Raw genomic sequence first — 19,714 nt, 5'->3', positions numbered from 1 at the left:
GAGAAGGGGCTGAAGCATTAGGCTGTTTTTCTCTGCAGAGGAGTGAAATCCCTTCCACGAACATTTACAAACACTGCAGGCATAATTGAACAGCTTATTTGGAAATACAATTCTGTGTGTCAGGATAAGCGGAGTTACTGATACAGATATCTATCTATCTATTACTGATATATATATATATATATATATATATATAAGTAATTACTGATAATATATATATAGTAATATATATAGATAGATATATAGATATATATAGATAGATAGATATATAGATATAGATATATATATAGATATATCAGTAACTCCGTTTATCAGAGTCAAAAAACCTTCAAGTATATATAAAGCTCTCTCTGGCAAATGATCTTTCTGCAATATTTTTATATTAATGAATACAGTGCTTCCAAATAATTATCTCTGTACATGATTAACTCAAGGGCATAAACTCATAGTGCCATTATTTTTATTTTTGCTATGGGATGTCCTTTTATACAGAGGTACTAATTTAAAACCAAACTTAGATCATTTAGGAAGTCAATGCACAGTGACTTATACTGCTTATAAATGTCACTTTTTGTGGGGGAAAAAGGAAAACATTAAAAGGAATCGCATTGCCTGAATTATTTGATTACAGATCTATATACATATTAACATTTAAAATGATACACAAAGTATTTAATTACCCAAGTCTTCAGTTGAATTATCAGTAACCCATACATCATATACCTCTCAGTATTTACTGACAAACCACAGAGCCCATTTTTTCTCACAGGAAAAAAAATAATAAAAAAATCCCAGAATGTTTCAAATTTTAAGTAATATTTATCAATATCCCATTTATGAAATTCAATTATGTGTTCTAGATAAAGCACAGTCACATAAAATAAAACCTCAGTCTGAGAAAATAGTATTCCTTACTTGTATGTAACTGTTTATCTCCAGACTTCTGCTCCAAATAAGCTGTTTAAAAACATTTGATGACATTGCAAAACTAACTTAGTGTCACATTTCTTACTCTTGCTGAGGAACACTTCTAGCCAAGTGGACAGAAAGATTCAAACAGCAAGCTAAGGTTCACGTAACAGAATCAGGGTCAATAATACTAAGCTCTCAACCCACAAAATTCTATCTTGCAGACTTCATCAGTGAAGAATTTATGATTTGTCATTTTAGGCCAAACCAGCATCTCACCAAATCTAGCAGACACCTATGTATCTTGCAGAGAGTTAAGCTACTTCTTTGTCTGCCCCAGTACTACATAACAGATACAAGATCACATTTCATTAAATTTGTGGTTTTTTTTTTTTTTTCCTGATCTGCCCTGCATCCTTCCTGAAGTCTGAATCCCTGCAAAAAGCACCGGCAATGCTTTAATCTACATCTAAGATTAAAAATAATATTTGGATGATTTTTTTTTCTGTGAAGATAGGAAGACGACTAAGGATAGGCTCAGCTTCTTTTACATATTTGAAAATAATATGAACCAAATCAGATCTAACCAAATTCCTGACAACACATGGCAGTGCTGAACTTCACAAACTGCTTAAGCTGAACAAAACATTTTCTTTTAATGTGTTATATCCTGCTCCTTAGATTTAATGAAATGTGATCTTGCATTGGTTAAAAAAAAGCCAGTCACATGTTATCACTATTGTTTTCTGTTATCAAGTGCTCCCCTGTCACAACACAGAAAACAGGCAAAATGGCACTAGCTAGTCCAAATTTCCATGATGGCACTTCTGCTGGACTTTCTAATTGCAAGACTAGCACAGAATGCAACAAATCAATTTCTGCTTTTCACCAATGATAGAACTTGGCCTCAGAATGGAAGAGAGGATGGTCTGGTTAGTAATTTTAGTTTACCCAACACTGTACTTAAAATAAGAATCTAACAACAAGAAATGTTTTGCAATGACAATATCTCTACGGGAGCCCAGTTACCCCCTAGAGAAGTCCTCATGGACAATTAAGTTAATCAGGAAAGTAAATTTTCACAGTTTTAATAGGAATGGAAGACATAATTTTCAGGGAGTGTAAGATGTGGGAAGCTGGGGATACTGAAAGGCAACAAACAGTTTAGTCCAGTGTCAGTTATTACCTACGGCTGGATAATAGTGGCTATCAAATTATACCTGTAAATTTCAACTAGACTTAAAGTAAGGCAGTTACACTGCAAGACTGGAAGAAGATGAATATAACTGAAACAATGTATTTGTGAATGATATTCATAGAAGAAAATCTCTGGTGGCTTTTTAATGCCTTTGAGCTTGTGAGAAAACCCAAAGGATTAGTGAATGCTTGTTCTGCTAACATCTTTTAGTATCACAACAAATAAATACCTTGAGAAAAAAGTATCTGGGAGTCTGTAGCTGGACAAAGAGGTGCACTTACCTTCCAGAGGATCTTTATTTAAGCCCAGCTGACTAATAATGTATCGAGGGATGTCTGTTTTAATGCCTTGTCCTTCTTTAGCATGGCCCTCAGCTGCTTCCAAAAGATAGTAAAACTCTTCAGGATCAAATTCCTAGAAGAAAAAAGAATCATCATCGTTCTCCTTGCAGAAATTGAAGCCTTAGAACCTAATATAACAATCTCCTTTTTTGTTTCTATTGCAAATATTTGTCATTTCCCATATTAAAAGCAATACCTCATTACTCTATTAGTAACCTATTATTCTATTACAATTCCTATATGATGTAATATGGTGTAAGCCATGAAACGTCATACCTTTCTTTCAGAGCACTATTTTATTAATAGGAAGTTTTTTGCCCCCAAAACTTCCCACAGTATTCAGTGAAATGACCTACAACCAACAATTCATTCAGTATTCATTCAGTGTATCATTCAGTGACAAGATCTCACATAAGGAGACTTCATCTCCCTGCAGCTGCTTGCACACAAAAATCTACTACTGAACTGTGTACTTTCCACATAAATGTAGTACATGTGTACATTACATATTAAAAATCTATTAAAGAAACTACATAAATATATTGCTTTCTGTTGTCACTTCTAAATGAAATTTTGAAATGTTTTAAATCAATATATATGCACTGTATTTTATAGAAAATGCAACTAAACGTATCACCGACTTTAGAATGAAGACAAAATTCTAACTTGCAGAAAACATTTCAGCTTCATTCATCCAACTGATCCAAAACTAGACAAGAAACATCATATTTTGTGAATCAACTACATTACTACTGTAGTTTATCCCACTTGTAACAGGCAAGCCCCCAACAGTGAGAAAAAAGTATTTACCATAATCCCTGCCTATCCTCTAACTCATTTGGAAATAAATTTACTTCACTACCTTAAGAGAAGATACAAATACGGAAGCATTGAACAGAAAAAGGATGATTAATAAAAGGGTATTTTTTTAATTAAAAACAACAACAACAAAAAACTTTCACTACCTTTCTCTATGAATTCATATCAAGATTTCTTTCACACAGTCTTTATATTCTTCAAGATATTCTTCCCAACAATAGACCACAACAGGAGCGATACTTAATACAGTAAGATGTTTTCCAGTCAATGTGCTGGATTAACCTTGGCTAGCTGTCCGATATCCACTAAACCACTCTCTCACTTCTCAGCAGGATGGGGAGAAATACAATGAAAGCACTCATGGGTTCTGAGGACAGGGAGATCACACACCAATTACCATCATGGACAAAACACTTGGCTTAGGAAAGATTAATTTAATTTATTGCCAACTCATAACTGAGAAGTGAGAAATAAAAGCAAACTACAAACACCTGCCCTCCTCTTTCTTCCCAGACTCAAATCTCCATTCTTCTACCTCTTACCAATTAACACAATGCAGAGCAATAGGGAATGGGGGTCAGTCCATAACATTTCGTCTCTGCTGCTCCTTTCCCATGCTCATGCCCCTGCTCCACGTGGGGTCCCTCCCACGGGATGCCGTCCTTCCTGAACTGAGCCTGTGGGGACTGCCCATAGGCAGCAGCTCTTCAAGACCTGCTCCCACACGGCTCCGTACCACGGGGTCCATCCCCCAGGAGCAAACTGCTCTAGCACGGGTCCCCCACGGGCGGCAGCTCCCCCCAGACCCCTGCTCCTGCATGGGGAGCCTTTCTTGCCCTGCCATAACTTCCTGGGGCTTTTGTCTGCCTGCTAGGTCACCAGACTCCTGCCCTAGCTCCTTAGGCTACCCAGGACCTGGGAACTCAACATCCCAATCTGGAAGAGAAATTAGCTTGAAAGATTACATATTGTGCTTCATTTTGGAAACATCCAAACCACTGCAGCTACCAGGAGGACTTGCAGTGTTTCTGAAGTGAAATGTCTATGTTATTTTCAGTCTTATAAGAAACAATCTCAGTTTTTTTTGTTTGTTTTTGTTTTTTTCTCCATTAAATGATTTACAACATCTGCAGCCTACTTCAATGGATTTACCACAAAACCATTAAATACCCAAACTCTCTTATTTAGCTCAATGTCTTTGGAGGCTGCTAAATGGCCTAGAAATCTGAAATGTGTAACTAAGTATTACATGCTGTTCTAGCCTTACTCTTTCATTTGACACGCTGAATCTCTTGTATCTTAGTCTCTGACACTGATGAACACAACAATGTGATGATATGCATGTAGACATAAGCTATTTGCCTTCATCATGAAAACAACTTCTCCTTACCAGTAGCCATAAATTTATGCAGTTTCTCCTCCACTTGTTAGTAAGTCAAGGTAATTTCAGAACAGATACCTTTAACCAGATAAATAAGTATGCGCAATGCATACACATACAAACATATATACATCTAGATATATATGTAAATATTATAAACAATAAATTTATTTCCTTATCTTTACTTCTACCTTTGTGTTTCATTCTTCATGTACTGAAGCCACTGAAAATGGAAAAAATCTTTCAACATTTGGCAGTAGCTCTTGGCACATGAAACTAAAAAAAAACCTTTATTTATATTATTATTGCGTGAATAAAATAGGAACTCATATACCATAAACACCCAAGCTAAGATTGCCGTAAGAAAACTGACTGCATTACAGTATAGTACATGAAACTCCTCATGATAAAAGCACTGGATTTATTTCCTGTAATGCTATGAACTTTCTTACAGAGGCTGAAATTTTCCATACCTAGTATCTATTTCAGACAGACCTTTAAAAATATTAGGCAATATTATTCAAAATTTTCTAGACAGAAGCTATGGAAAAATACTGTTTTTGCAAAATTAAACAATTCCAGTGACCTTTATGGTGTAAGGCTTAACACTTTGCATATGAAATGTGGATTTTTTGACTGCCTACATTTGTTCAAGCTACCTGCCTCTGGAAAAACATACAGTGCAAAGTTATGTTCCAGCTTAAATCTCTGTCTCAAGTAAGAACACTCCAAAGAAGCTCTGCTGGCTTTCTCTGCCATTGCTGTTCTGAAAAGCTAAACAGCTGGAAGCAACTACGCACCCGAACTGAGACAGAGAGAGACAGAGAGAGAGAGCGCTCATTTCCTGGTCTGACAACACTGTCCATTCCACTCACATCAGGAGGGCCAGCAAAGGGACCAACACAGGATGTGGAGCAGCTCCACTTCATGTGTAGTCTGGCAGAGGAAGTAGGCTGGGATAAAATCCCAGGGGTAGAAACTGGGGACTTAGCTATAAAACCTAATGATTAAGGAGAATGAACTAGTGGGCAAATGGGTCACCAGGAAAGCATTTGAATTAAAAGATAATACTGGGAACAAGATTGGGTGGGAAGGAGGAGGGGAGCATCTGAAGGGAGGACAAAGTGCCACAAAGAATGCATTTAAGGACATTTTTGGATGTGCAACAATGATGACATGGACCAGAGGGAAGCAAGACATCATAAGAAATTGGATAATAGGCTGGAGAAGGATCATGTGAACCTTGAGAATGAAGCACAGAAGTTGATTCTAGATATGACTGAATAGGCATTTCAGGGGACAGGGTGAAGTCATAAAGCAAGCTTGGATTCAATAGTAGAGGCAATACATGCCATGGCGCCCTCTTCTCTAGAACCTGACATTATTTTTTTACATCTTTTATGTTCTGCTCCAGAGCACATACCGTATTTCAGATTTCTTCTGAACTACAAGTCATGGACAAATTGCAACTGGGAACGCTGAGACATGGTATTTCCAAAACAAAACAAAGCCAGCTCTCAAAATGCCTGTGGCTGAATGATCCAGGTTGTGGATTAACTGTGCCACAGATGAAGAAACACAGTGCAGAGCCAAGATAAGGTTGGAAAGACTGACTAGCTCAGATTCAGTGGCATGCAAATGCAGTTATGACACTTTCAGGCATAACTTGAGTCTAGCAGCAGGTTAGCAGCTCCCACATACGCGGAGTCTTGCCAGCCTCAAATATCTGTGTGCAGTGTCAACACTGCGATCCTGGTATTGGCAAGCACAGCAGCTCAACAAAGTCAGCTCAGGCTTCCTGCCAGGCCTGTTGGAGTCAGGCTGGCTCTTACATGGTATCTGGGTGTCTACACCATCCTCCTGAGGACACTGTGTTCTGTGAGCGTTTATTACTTCCACTGAACAACTGAAGCACGTTGGCTCTGTGCGTAAGAGCAACTTCTCGCACCTGAGCCTCCCCAACTCTCTCACAGCAGGGGCAGGCAAAGCAGACACACACTCAGGTGGCCTGGCACAAGCTAGCCCAGCCTGGCAACATCCATGCTATGCTCATGCATAAGTTAACTCTTCTGTTTCTTCTGGTCCCCAGAATAATTTAGGCTACCTGTGTGTTCAGGCACCCTAACCCTTCCCCCCAGATAAGGTACTGCAGCACTAACTACAAGCTGCTTATAGCTCTGGCAACTGTTCAGTGCAACAAAATTATGAAACTTGTAAGAACAACAACAACGGGAAAACCACAAAGCAATTATGATTCCAGAAAAGTCTTCCCAAGAGAATAGCGAAGTCTAACAAAACAACAGAAAAACCCAAGTGGTTTTAAACTGGAGTTTCCCAAATTTATGAAATGGATTTAATAACAGTATTTGCAATAGTGGGGAGCCAAACACAACTGCAGGAGTTCCCTGTCAGTCTCATGTTTCTGAAATAAAAGTAAAAAGGATCTCACCAATAATGAAGCCCTGCCCGTTGTTTAACATTTCAGGAAATGATTGTAAATGGCCTTGAATACTAATCCAAAAAAATTCCCAGCGTAACAAGTAAGATAACCTACTTACAGTAGCATCACCTTACCAGGCATTCCAGTAAGCGAGCAGGACGAGCGATAACTATTAGGATTTTTCGAACCAGTTGCTTAATATATGCCAGTTCTCCACTCTCCGATCGCTCCTGTGCCTAAAAATTGAACATAAATAAAGGGAAAAATAAAACAAAACTTATTCAATGCACAACTCGGTAACAAAATTGCAGGTTTTGAAGCATGTACTTTAGACAAATGGTAAATCATTATCAAGATACCAGCAGCAATGGTAAGGATAGTAACATTGTAATTTCAAACTGAAGTAATCCAATTTATACAATCCTATCACTGCAACAAGTAAAAGTGCCTAAAAATGACATATCTGCATTTTTTAATTACATACTTACTGTTATCAGTTTCACAAAAGGAAATACAATTCAATACATCATTCTTCTATATGTACTTTTGTACAAATAGTTAAGTTTGAGTTAACAGTTTTAGGATGAGATGAAAACTAACAAAAACAAAACAGGAAGCTATACCACTTCCTGGACAGAGAGGCCACATACAGGTATTGCAAAAGGAAGATAATTTAAACTTGAGTTCTGTGAAGGTGATGACAAAAAAAAAAAAATAGTTCTGAAAGGTTTGAAAAGACTTACAAAATGGTTCTCTTAAACTTTCGCCTCTAAGAAGAAAAGGTATCATCTGAGGATGCTAATAAATGCAAAGAAGCCATATGATCTTAATTCTGACTAAAACATACCTTTCAAATATAACCCAAAGCATTTCTTTGTTCTTAATAATATAAACTGAAGTTTTCCTCATCTTTCTTATTCAAAATCACAAAAGGAATTGAAAGAAAACTAAGAATCTAACATTTTGAAAATGATTAATATGGCAACTAAGTATTTTTCATATAAAATAGATCTTATATTGTATTTTTGTAATTAAAAATCCTACCAAAAAATGAAGCTACGTGCTGTTCTCAACATAAGTGCTATCATTTAAAAACACATCAAATATTTGAAAAAAGTTAATCTATAAAGCTTAAAAAAGAAAACGAAAAAAAGGCACAAACATAATCTAGCACATAAAGGCACAAACATAATTAATAGATTTTAGAAAAACCTTAATTGGACACAAGCATTTGTATTCTGCACACCACCAACCAAGTCCAAAGAGAACTCTTTTGTAAATAAAATGTCTGCCTGTTTTAATCACCAGAAAAAATTAAAGCAACTTTGTACAGTTTTGTGAACACTCAGGTGTGTATGTGAACAAAAACAATAAATATTACATTAAAGAAGGATGAAGCAGGAAAGCATTCAGATCCACATAGCCTCTTGATCTTGGACTTATAAGAATATCAACTGACCCAAACTGCTCAAACGTCGAAGGAGTCTTCCCCAGCTTATGCAAAATAATCACAATGTGCCAACTAGCAGTTGGAAGCACAGCTTTCTCCTGAAAGTCACAGCTAGGAATTGATAACAAATATGTCCCATGAATCCAAAGTACAAATGAGTGCCCAGAGCTGAGTTAAGCAAAGCAGAAAATTTTCCTTCCATCATATTACACTATTGACAGATAACCATTTGCACTTACTCAAAAGTTGAGCCTTAACATTGTGAGGAATTACATCTTTGTAAAGAAAATTTTAACATAATACAGAATTTGCATCACAGAACATGACAAAATGAGTGTTTTTTTTTTTTTTTTTTTTTTTTTTTAAAATAAAAAAAAATTTTTAAAAAAAAAAATGAAAAAAAAGGGGTTTTTTTTTTTTTTTTTTTTTTTTTAACATCTATACACTGCTTTATATACAGCTTGGAGAATAACTGGAGGGTTTTTTGTTACTGTTTTTAAATTAATGTGCCTACTTGTACTCTGAACTATAATTGTTGTGCAGCCATTTTAAGGGATATATTGTTTACAGATACAGTTCAGTGCATCTTAGCTTTCAAGATGTGTTTCTTTGTATTTTGACATTACCACTACCATAACGTAATTCCAAGTGAGATATCTCTATCCAACTTGCAAACTCTGCCTGCACTTTGGCATCATAAAAATTTATTTCTCAAAAAGGTCACTAGTTCAAACTCCCTTTTGACTAGTAAGCAAGCTCTTATTTCCTTGCTCAAAGAGTAGAGTTTCAATAATGCAGAAGTATTTCACTGATGTCTTAAATTTTGCATTGTTTTATGAGAAAGTTCAAAATACAGTATTTGTAGAAATCAGTAAAATGCATATTCACTGATCAGAAGACAATAAAATACAGCACACACCAAAAAAAAATAACCAAAAGCTTTAGTAACTGCTCCTGCATTTAAAAGAAAATGGAAGAAAAGACCAGAAAAAAAAATTAACACAGGCACAACATCTTAATATCTCAGTGGGAAAATTTCAAGTCTATCAAATCTAATAGTCTATCACAGTAACTTTGGTTTATAATGTACTATCAAGTCCTATACAAACAACAATTACAGCATTCAGCATATTCATTTGTTCTAAAAATGATACATCTATAAAACATACTGACAGCATTGCACATTTCTTTAGGAAGTTTCATGTTTTTCTTAACACATTTAGCCGAGTATTCTATGGAAGTTTCAATGCTTTTAGAACTGACAATTTCTGTCATTAAACAGTTTAATTATGAAAGAAATAAATATTTAAATAATTAAATAACCAAATAACCTCCGCATAACGAAAACATAAAGGTTGCTGTCTCCTTTGTCAACACAACAGGCAATTAGTAGGGCTGATAAAGTGGGAAGAGTATATTCCCTCATTTATCCACAGTAAGTGGTACAGCAAACCTCCTCATTTAGGGCTTATTCACACACTTCTGTAAGCAATTTATAACTTGCACTGCATGAGCAAATGTTGTTTTTTCTGATTCTTTACAACCTACTTATCCCAGACTACAGTAGGATGCCTTTTGGTCCTTGTGGTCATTACATAGACTAAAACTGCCGTGAACACTGGCAATTATTTGAGTACAACAGTCATAATTGTTTCAATACAGCAACTCTTAGGGAAACATATTTAAATTACTTTTCTACCAAGCATAACAGCATTCTCATGGCTCATACCTCCTGTAGCAATTTGTCTAATTTCTGCTGTAATTCAAGGAAGTATCGTGATGTGATGAGGCCCTGGTGGGATTTATCCAAACAATCTCGAGCCAGTTCTGTGATCTGATGGTGGGTAAAACTGAGCACTCCATCTGCCAGGGGAAGGACGTTTTCTGGAGAATGATTTGTTATAATGTCCTGAAGCCTTTCCTCCATCTGAGCTGTGGCCTATATACAAACACATACATGATACATTAGATCAGTCTTATAACCTCAAAGCTTATTTCTGGTTTTACCACTTTTCTATAGTGCCTAAGAAATTACCTACACAAAATACGTGAAATGACTGAAGCAAAAAGCAAGCAAATAGACAAAATGGCCAATGACATTTCCCCAGTTATCAGTTCAGAAAAGCAATCGCCTTACTGGTCTATTATGCGAATCCTGCTTTCTGTCTGCCGCAGGTCATAAACACTGATCTTATATTGCTCACTAAAATAATTAGTTAACGCTCATGACTGTAAAAATAAGTCCAAATCAAAATAAAAACAATGAAAACTCATGAATGTCTTTGGCTGTTTTGTATAAACTGTAGGTACTACAGACCAGAATATCTCCTTTGCTTTTGTACAGGTTATACCACAAAATTGTTCAAAGTTTTGAAACTTTTGAGTTCATGGTTTGAAAGCCCATTAACTGATAACAAAAATCACAGGCTCATGGGTCCTGTTAGATGTGTCTGCAGTTTGCTAGATGTGCTTCCTTTATAGATCCAACTGACCGTTTCTCACAATTGCATATGCTTAAAAAATTAAAGATACTGCAGTATTTTTCTTTTTGAAAAGGAAACCCACACCTCTTAATTCATACATCACCCAGTGAAATGAGCAGATCATTTCACACTACTGATTGCTGCTTAATCCCTCTACTAGTATCTTCATACTTCCATAAAGAAATTTATGTGAAGAAAAATTAAGACTCTTTTTTCCTACTTGTAGGCATTTTTGGAGTGATATCAGCTTATTTGCCAGGAATCATCAAAATGCTATGAGAAACTGACAGCACAGTGCCCCTTGCAAAATGCCTGTACCAAAGAACTCATTTTTCTCTCAGATCTCTGGACAAGACAGCAACATTTCCTGGTTTGGTATTTGAGTCAAACTCTCACAAATATGTACTGATCTTTACCTTTAAAGTAAGCATATAACAAGGTTTTGCAAAAAGGGAGAAATGGCACTGAAGAAAGAAATTTGCAGGTGTATCAGCAGATTCTGTACAAGACTGAGCCACAGAAACAGTTTCAGTTTACTAATTCAGTATACATTAACCCCAAGTACACAGCACCTATTGAAATTGAACATATTGTTGCTTTCCAACCAGCAGAATGTATTACTAGCATGATTAATTTCAAAACCAGTTCAGCAGCTTTGTCAAATGAATGTCCAGTTCTTCTCAGCAGGGATTTTCTTTATTGTGATTTTATCTTTCTAATAAGAGGTTGGTGATGCTTTATGAAAGCCATTACAGCCTTGGATCATTAGTTCCCATAACAAAAACACCATTTACTTAAAACCTATGTTGCCTATCAATTTAGATATTGAATATCTTAAATATAATTCATTACCTTTGGGAACCTTTCTTTGTAGACATGGTTCATCATAATTATTTCATTGTCACAGCAGGCAGGAGAACGTCCAGGGCTGCAAGCGAAGCAAATTATTTCTTTAAACTTGTCTCAGCATGTGCTAGGATTAGTACTTATATTTCTGCATAGCTTATTTGCACCAAAAAGTCAGCACATGCTTCACTAGACAGGTACATCCTCTAAACAGTGGCATGCTTGTTCCTTTCTGCTATTTCTGACCAGGCCTTAAAAAACAGTTCATGTATTCGACATATAACTGTCAAGGATGTTATTAGTTTATAGCTACAGTTTGGGATACATGAAGCTTTGCAACACTCATGGCATTACATTTTTTTTTTTCTCAGAAGGGCAACAGAGATATATATTTAACAGCTGATTATATGTATGACCACACCCACCCTTTTGAAGGTTACATAAAATTAAAACAGCAAGACCTGACCAAGAACTCTATTATCTGCAAGTGAAAATGTTCAGAAGTTGTTTTTTAAAAAATCTATTTTTAAATTAGAAAATAAAAGAAAAATCAAAACAATTATCTCCAATCTGACTTTCTACAAATAATGCCACACATAGGCATAGGTTGCATCAATGCCTGAGACACCGTGCCTAGAAAAAAACAAAGCATGAGACTTGCAGTAAAACCATCCATAAAAGGTACCCACAACCTTTGCTAACTCAGGAAACTCCTTCTTACTATCAAGAGCCTCATTCTTGGTTATAATTTCCTTTAAAAATTTCCACCTGAATTTCCTGGACTGGGAACACCAGCCCATCCAAGTATGGTATAAAAGATGTGGAATAAGACTCCACAAAAGCAATGCCCTCCTAAAGGACTGTCTATCGCAATGTGTATATTAGGGCTTCTTATATACATACTAAGAGTTTCTTGCAAGAGCAAAACAAGTGAATTTCAGCTATCTAAAAGGGCAAAAGTGAACAATTGAAAAAAAAAAATCTTTGATGAAAGGAAATTGGCCTACTCTTTGCGAAGCAAGAAAATGAAGTTCATATTGATTAAAGAAGAGGAATACATTCCCCCCAACTCCCTGCCCATTTCTTCTTCACTGCATTTCTTTCCAGACACCCCATGAATATGAATACATTTCAAATTATTTTGCAAGGAAAGACTATATTCTGTAAACAGTTTCAACTCTAGAAGAATAGTTAGATAAGTATGGACTAGTTCACAAAGACATTTCATACAGGTTTGTTGCCTCCTTTAAGACCCAGATTACACTTCTAAGTGCAGAATTAAGTGATGATCAAAACCAGGGGGTAACAATTAAAAGGGATTATTAATAGTTCAGGCACTTCTTGTACTATACTTAGGCATTTTTGAAAATAGAGAATACTCCCAATGCACAAAACCACGATGTTTAAAATTTAGATTCAGCCCCTCTCACTAGACAGAGAAACTCACCTGAGACTTCTGGAACGCGGACGCATTGCAGTGGTCCTGCACCTGTTATCACTCGCAATGCTTTCAGTGGTACAGAAATGTTTAGATAAAAAATGTAGTTCATCAGGTGTTGGTTGGTATGGTAACTGGTGCAGCTTTTCTTGGGATGAACAGGATGACTACAAGAACAGAACAGAACACAAGCTTCTATCAGAGTGAAAAAGCATTTTCAAGATTATATTCACTGCTCATGAATGAAGCCATTCAATATAAAAACTAGTTAATGTTTCCCATGCTTAGCTACCAAATTAAAGAAGAAAAATAATTAGTCTCAACTTAATGAGCTAAATACAGGGTATAGAAACAACTTCAGTCTCAGAAGAAAGCCGTTGCATTTCAGAAGTTCACATTTCCTCTGTCTAAGGCAAAGAAGACATCTGGCATCAGTAATACGCACCAATATTTTAAGGAATATTTAAAACTGAGTCTGCTGAAAATTAATTATTTATGTAAGATAGAATGATAGCTACAGAGCACAACTTATTGCCACCATAAAGATTTCAATTCAGAAGATTTCAATACAGAAGTTAATTCATTATCCAAAATTTAAGCTATTAATGAAGTTTTGGAAAAAAAAAAAGTTAAATATAATCTAAATTCTCATAGAAAAAAAATCATATGCTATTATCTCTTAAAAGCTGTACATTTAAAATGACATGAAAGAACTTAATGCCTTTATCAAGATAGTTTCTATGGCTGATGGAAATGAAAAGAATTATATTTAAACCACTCATTTCATTTAAAAATGGAAGATACAGACAGTTATGAGATTGAAATTGTTACTACAATAACTAGCCTTGCAAAACTGCATGTAAAGCCACCCTATATAACACAGGGCTGCCTTTTATGCAGCATGGCTAGCTACCTAAGCCACATTAAATATTTAGCAGAAGAACTTTAAAACTACTTTGCTCTGCTTGGATTTGATGTATTTGTGAAGAATGTGTCCACGGGTCAATGCATTAAAAACCAGCCTTGCTAGCCTGGACTATTACTATAGACACTCTCGTGTTTCTGGTCCCAAAGGTGGTTTCCAAGATAGCTCAGTTTACAGGTATCTTTGTGTGACTCTACAAAGTTGCTTAGCACCAGTCCCTTTATTTTATCTGTGGCGGGGAAGAAGTCCAAGAACTTTTATTTCTTTCTGAAGCTTTTCAGTCCTCAGCTTTTTCAACAAAATGAGATTCTTCTAAATATCAATCTTCATTTGCAAATTATTGTTCTTATTTGTCTTGTTATATGGGACATCAAGACCCCTGCCTGTCAGCTTTTTTACTGGAGACCAGCACAGTAAAAACATCTTTGCTATGTTATCCCAAGTGAAAGAAAACAGTAAACTTTCATACTGTATAGATGTTCCCATGCACTGCTAAGGTCAGCAGGTAATATCCAAGCTGTTAAACACAGAAATGCATCAGTCTTCCTAATTCCCTAGCAACTTGTATGGCAAAAGGTGGATATATCCTAATTTTAGGAACTGAAGAAAATGTAGTTATCACACTAGATCTCATGAAACCATCTCTTGAAAGGAGAAAAAAAAAAAAGACACGGCTCAGAGAGGTTGAGAGGTTTACTTTCACTGGACTGGTCTACACGGGAAGGTTTCATCACATCCAACAAGTTAAAGTTAACAAGACTGCATTACCTTGGCTTTGCTGCAGACTAAGAAGCATATACACCAACAATTTACTGCAGTTCACTTGATGGGTAATAACTTGCCAAGCCATAGTAACTAATTTATGCATTTCAGCTGCAGCACAACACTATACATAATTCAGCACATAGCACTAACTATATTCTTTCCGATCTCACACTAAGGCAACTAGTTGCAGTTAACCTCACAGTTAATCCTAGAGCCACTATCATTAAGTTAAATAATATTCTACTATAGTAAAATCTCCCAATAAAGACTGTCACATATACCTATTTCTACAAAATCAATCTCTACCTCTTGAACTTCAGGGGATTCTGGGAACATCAGGAAGACAATAATCTTCCTCATGTTTTCCACACTTAAAGGTGTCACACACTTTAATCCAATAGGATTAAAGTGGAAAATACCTGCTAAGAACTCTCAGCTGCATCAGGATCATCACAAGTCCAGAGCACATTTTCTTAGAGGTCTGAATTGTGACCTCTGAACAGAACTGAGTTCTCATAGCAGAACTCCTCACTCCAATCTCCCACAAAAAAATAAAAATAAAAATAGCTCTCTTGGCATTCTAGAATAGCTGTTTCAAAAACTACATAGCATTTAACAGATATACACAAGCACAGTGCATCATGGCAAGGCAAACTGTTCTTCAGAGAAAGACAAATCTGCACCCAATACCAGTTTATGTAACTGCAGAAATGAATTTCCTGATCTCCCTAGCCTATCTTCACATAGGCCAAATAATTTTCTAACAGGCTACTGGCAAAAAAAAATGCAACCAAATTTTCTCTTGCTTTATCCTCTCTATAGTCTCTTTCTCTTAAAAGAGGCATAATCATCTTGACCACATGTTTTAGCTGGAAAGATCTGATCCAACTTTCTTTCTTTGAGTATGACACAGCAATAGTTTATTTTCAAGTCAACAGTCCTCATAGGAGATATTTTCATTTACTTTCATCTTTTTTTAGAGAATTGGAGTATGATCATGAACTTCCATTGAATTGATAATTCCATTAATCTCTTCACTTCCAACATAAAACAAAACAAAACAACAACAAAGCAGGTTAACAGGAAATGTTTTGCTAGGTTCATCTGAAGGTAATCATGATATGATTACTTATATGACCCTTCTGTCCCTGCTTTCACTTTTAGTTGCTTGCAAAGATCAAAGCTGTGATCTGTTGTGATGTGTAAAAAACATTTCTGGTCTCCAGTTAATAAATCTCTAGATTAATGTGAATCTTATTCATCCTGCACTGAAAAGGAACTGTTCTGTATATGCTCGTGAGACTACTGTTTCTGAAGTGGTCTCTCATCGTCTTTATGAATTTGTAAAAATACAGAGAATGAGGCTGCACAGGGCTGGCTGTTTCAGATTCTGAAAAGGTACATGAAACCGATTAAATGCGCAGATTTCATTTCATTTTCTGATTCAAGTATGTAATCCAGTGGGATTTGGCCAACCTCTTTTCAGTGGCTTATGAGGGCAAGACAAGGGGCAACAGCCACAAAATGGAGCACAGGAAGTTCCACACCAACATGCGAAAGAACTTCTTCACAGTGAGGGTGACGGAGCACTGGAACCGGCTGTCCAGGGAGGTTGTGGAGTCTCCTTCTCTGGAGATATTCAAGGCCCGTCTGGTCGCCTACCTGGGCAGCCTGCTCTAAGGAACCTGCTTTGGCAGGGGGGTTGGACCTGATGATCTTTCGAGGTCCCTTCCAACCCCTACAATTCTGTGATTCTGTGATCCAGTGGGTAAAAAATGAAAAGTAAGGAAATAGTCAAATTAAAAAAAAAAAAAGACATCAATTCTATACTCCTTCTTTCTTCAACAAAATTCAAACTTTTTAATTTGAAAATAGATTTACTTCCACAAATCAGAAACTGTTAAATGCTACACATCTATTTCAGTATTTATAAGACATTTTCATGTCAAAGAATATAAAAACTGAACTCAAAAACAATCACAAAGGTTAAGATTTTTTTTCCAGAAGAAATAAGAACACGATGTAAAAATTGTTCCATGCTCCAGCACATCCATATTGTAAACTTAATATAGAATAATGAAAGCAGAAAAAAAAAATGGAACTACCATTTTAAAATCGCAGCTATCAAGGAAAAAAACTGTGCCTGTGGAGGGAAAATTAAAATAGTGTTTTTAAGCGTTTCTAACACAGCTTTTTATTTCCTCTCTAGCATAAGCCTGTTACGTTTAACAATGGTGGAGTTGCTATAGCAATTACTTATTATCTGACAATCCCTTTTACGTCAATATATTTTAAAGTGAAGAACACAGCATATTTGTTTTAGTTCCAAGAAGAGGTGTACGAGTGTGCACTATGGGAAGTGCTTGAGGACTTAATGTGAAATGAAGCAATTTCCTTGGCAAAGGCATGATCTATACAGGTCAGAGGTCAAAAATCAGTGCTGCTGAGGAGCAGTTGATAAAATACATAAAATCCCCCAACCTGGCTTGAAGACTGTAAGAAACAGAAGTCACTCAATTGTCCAGAGCTTTTGTGGACAAAAATAACAGAGTTGATCATTGTATAAAATGATCAAGTTTTATCAATGCACAGGGTGTGGAATTCCACTACTTCACAAGAGAAACAGAAAATGTCCAAGAGAAGAGAAGGCTTACTTAAACTCTGACAGAAACATTTCAAAAAACCAGACATATTACATGTCCAGTAATATTTACCACACATAAAACAGTACTTTCCATAACAGTACAATGCTATAGGTACATACCAAGCCTAACGATACAAAATTACCCTTTTCCAAAGAGTCACAGTTGGACCTGAAAGGACCAGGCCCTTTACTGTGGGAGACATAACCAAACAGCCCATGATTTGCCATTTCCAAAGCAGCCTTCCTCCCCATTTGCATCTTCCTAGTCTCAGGTGTGAATCACTAAACATAGTTTAGTTCCAGGTTGTAAGACGACTCAGTGCTTCCTCTGCAATACTGACAAGTTTGTCATGTGCAGAAGTACAAATTCATACTTCTCTCACCTAACAATCACATGCACTGCCATGGTGCACTTCAAAAGTTAGACAGTGCACACAAAATGGGACTGGGTGTGATACGAGACCACATCAAAAGGACTGATCTAACATGCAAAAACTAACAACATAAACTATCGTATTTATCCTATTATGCATTCTAAGGTATTCTTCTGTTCTAATTATAGCCATCTAGAAAGCTAAATATCTCATCTAATATCATGCACTAACATCTCACTATGGCAAATGAAAAAGGCAAATGTGTGATTCATCTAATTTTAAGATAGCAGTCTAGCCTAGGATGGATGAATCATGTTGTAGGGTGGTTTCTGCTAGCAAGTGAGACTCACAAACTCTATACCTAACTTCCATATGGTTAAAATAAGGCAGTATATCTTCACTACTACTGCTGTATAGATCAAAAGGTGGCAGTTAAATAACACTTCCCATCCAGAGAAAGAAGATCTGTAAAAGCAAAACACCAGTTGCCTCAAGTTCTTCTTCTGTATTAGTGAAGCAGTTTTATATCTCATATTAAATCAAGTAGATAAACAAAAAACAAAAAACCCTACATTGCCTTTTCTTAAAAAAAAAAAAAAAAAAAAAAAAAAAGGAACCTTTGCTACAGTTAAGAAGATAGGGCACATAATAGTATACTATTTTGGATACTTACAGAAACAGTTGAGCTGGGTGTATTTGTACCATAGCCAGAAGAAGGGAGGGAGGCCAAAGACCAGCGGCGACCATCAGTCCTGTTGTGAAACTAAGTTTAGTCAAACGAACACTGCAGTACCCTAACACAGAAACATCTGCAAAAGTAAGTGTTACTGTGGAAAATTGCATTCCAAAAGCATGATATAAACAAGGTTTTTAATAGAAGTAAACTTTCACATCAGACCACAATAAACAAACATTCAACAAGGATGATTTGGGCTTACAGACTTTTTAGGGCATTTTTCTAGTCAAAATCTGTGAGATGAAACTAGAAAGTGAATGAACAGACTGACAGAGCTGATCTCTCACTAATATGCATAAAAATTGAACACACGGAGTCTTCACAACTCTCAGGTTCAAATGAAAATTAATGTGAAGCAAATTAAAAACCTGTGAACAAACCAACTGTGATGCTCTGAACATATATATAACCGATATAGTTTGCTTGAAACATGAGGGTGACACTTCTGTAATTGACATCAGTACAGGATGCCAGCAAACTAACAAGCTAATATAAAATAACTAGGAAGAATGATCAGATAATTTTATTTTACTTTATTTTTTTTCAAAATCATATGTAGATCAGGAAAAAAAACAGCAAAAATCACACTTAGGGAAAAAAAAATCATAACCAAACCGATTTCTATTCTTCACAGCTTCAGGTGAGCTACACACAGACAACATGGAGCTTAAACATTCAAAAAGACAAGCCAAAAAGCAATGATGAGGTTGGATTTCTAAGGAGGTAAAATTTACCTGTCACTTCGATGCCCATGACTGGAGTACAATTGTATCAAATATGTTTAAAAAAAAAATAAAAAAAATACATACATAAATAACAAAACAGGACTAGTTTTTATTAGTACACAATTTTATATTAGGGGAGAGTTCACAGGCGAACTGAGGCTCTGTTTTACAGCCAGTACAAAGAACACCTCTCAAGACTGATCTGCACAAAAAAAAACCACACATATATAATTCCTCAAA

At 36.0% G+C, this 19,714-nt stretch overlaps 1 protein-coding gene across 9 annotated transcripts in view; it reads right to left on the bottom strand.

Moving 5' to 3' along the window:
• MAST4 (microtubule associated serine/threonine kinase family member 4) overlaps positions 1–19,714 on the bottom strand; it is a 294,272-nt gene that overhangs the window by 41,281 nt on the left and 233,277 nt on the right. For 6 of the 9 annotated variants that reach the window (XM_035309515.1, XM_035309517.1, XM_035309518.1 and 3 more), the window contains 7 exons: positions 19,484–19,504; positions 18,687–18,765; positions 13,315–13,472; positions 11,874–11,949; positions 10,268–10,477; positions 7,223–7,324; positions 2,389–2,521 (listed from right to left, as the gene is read on the bottom strand). In XM_035309515.1, the coding sequence (XP_035165406.1) occupies positions 2,389–2,521; positions 7,223–7,324; positions 10,268–10,477; positions 11,874–11,949; positions 13,315–13,472; positions 18,687–18,765; positions 19,484–19,504 (779 nt within the window). The remainder of the gene's footprint in view (positions 1–2,388; positions 2,522–7,222; positions 7,325–10,267; positions 10,478–11,873; positions 11,950–13,314; positions 13,473–18,686; positions 18,766–19,483; positions 19,505–19,714) is intronic. The other 3 variants (XM_035309516.1, XM_035309519.1, XM_035309523.1) reach the window with 1 other exon arrangement.

Source organism: Oxyura jamaicensis, chromosome Z, assembly GCF_011077185.1.
Source record: "Oxyura jamaicensis isolate SHBP4307 breed ruddy duck chromosome Z, BPBGC_Ojam_1.0, whole genome shotgun sequence".
Taxonomy (NCBI): domain Eukaryota; kingdom Metazoa; phylum Chordata; class Aves; order Anseriformes; family Anatidae; genus Oxyura; species Oxyura jamaicensis.
Note: the sequence above shows the minus strand (reverse complement) of the source record. Positions and strands in the feature narration are given on the sequence as shown.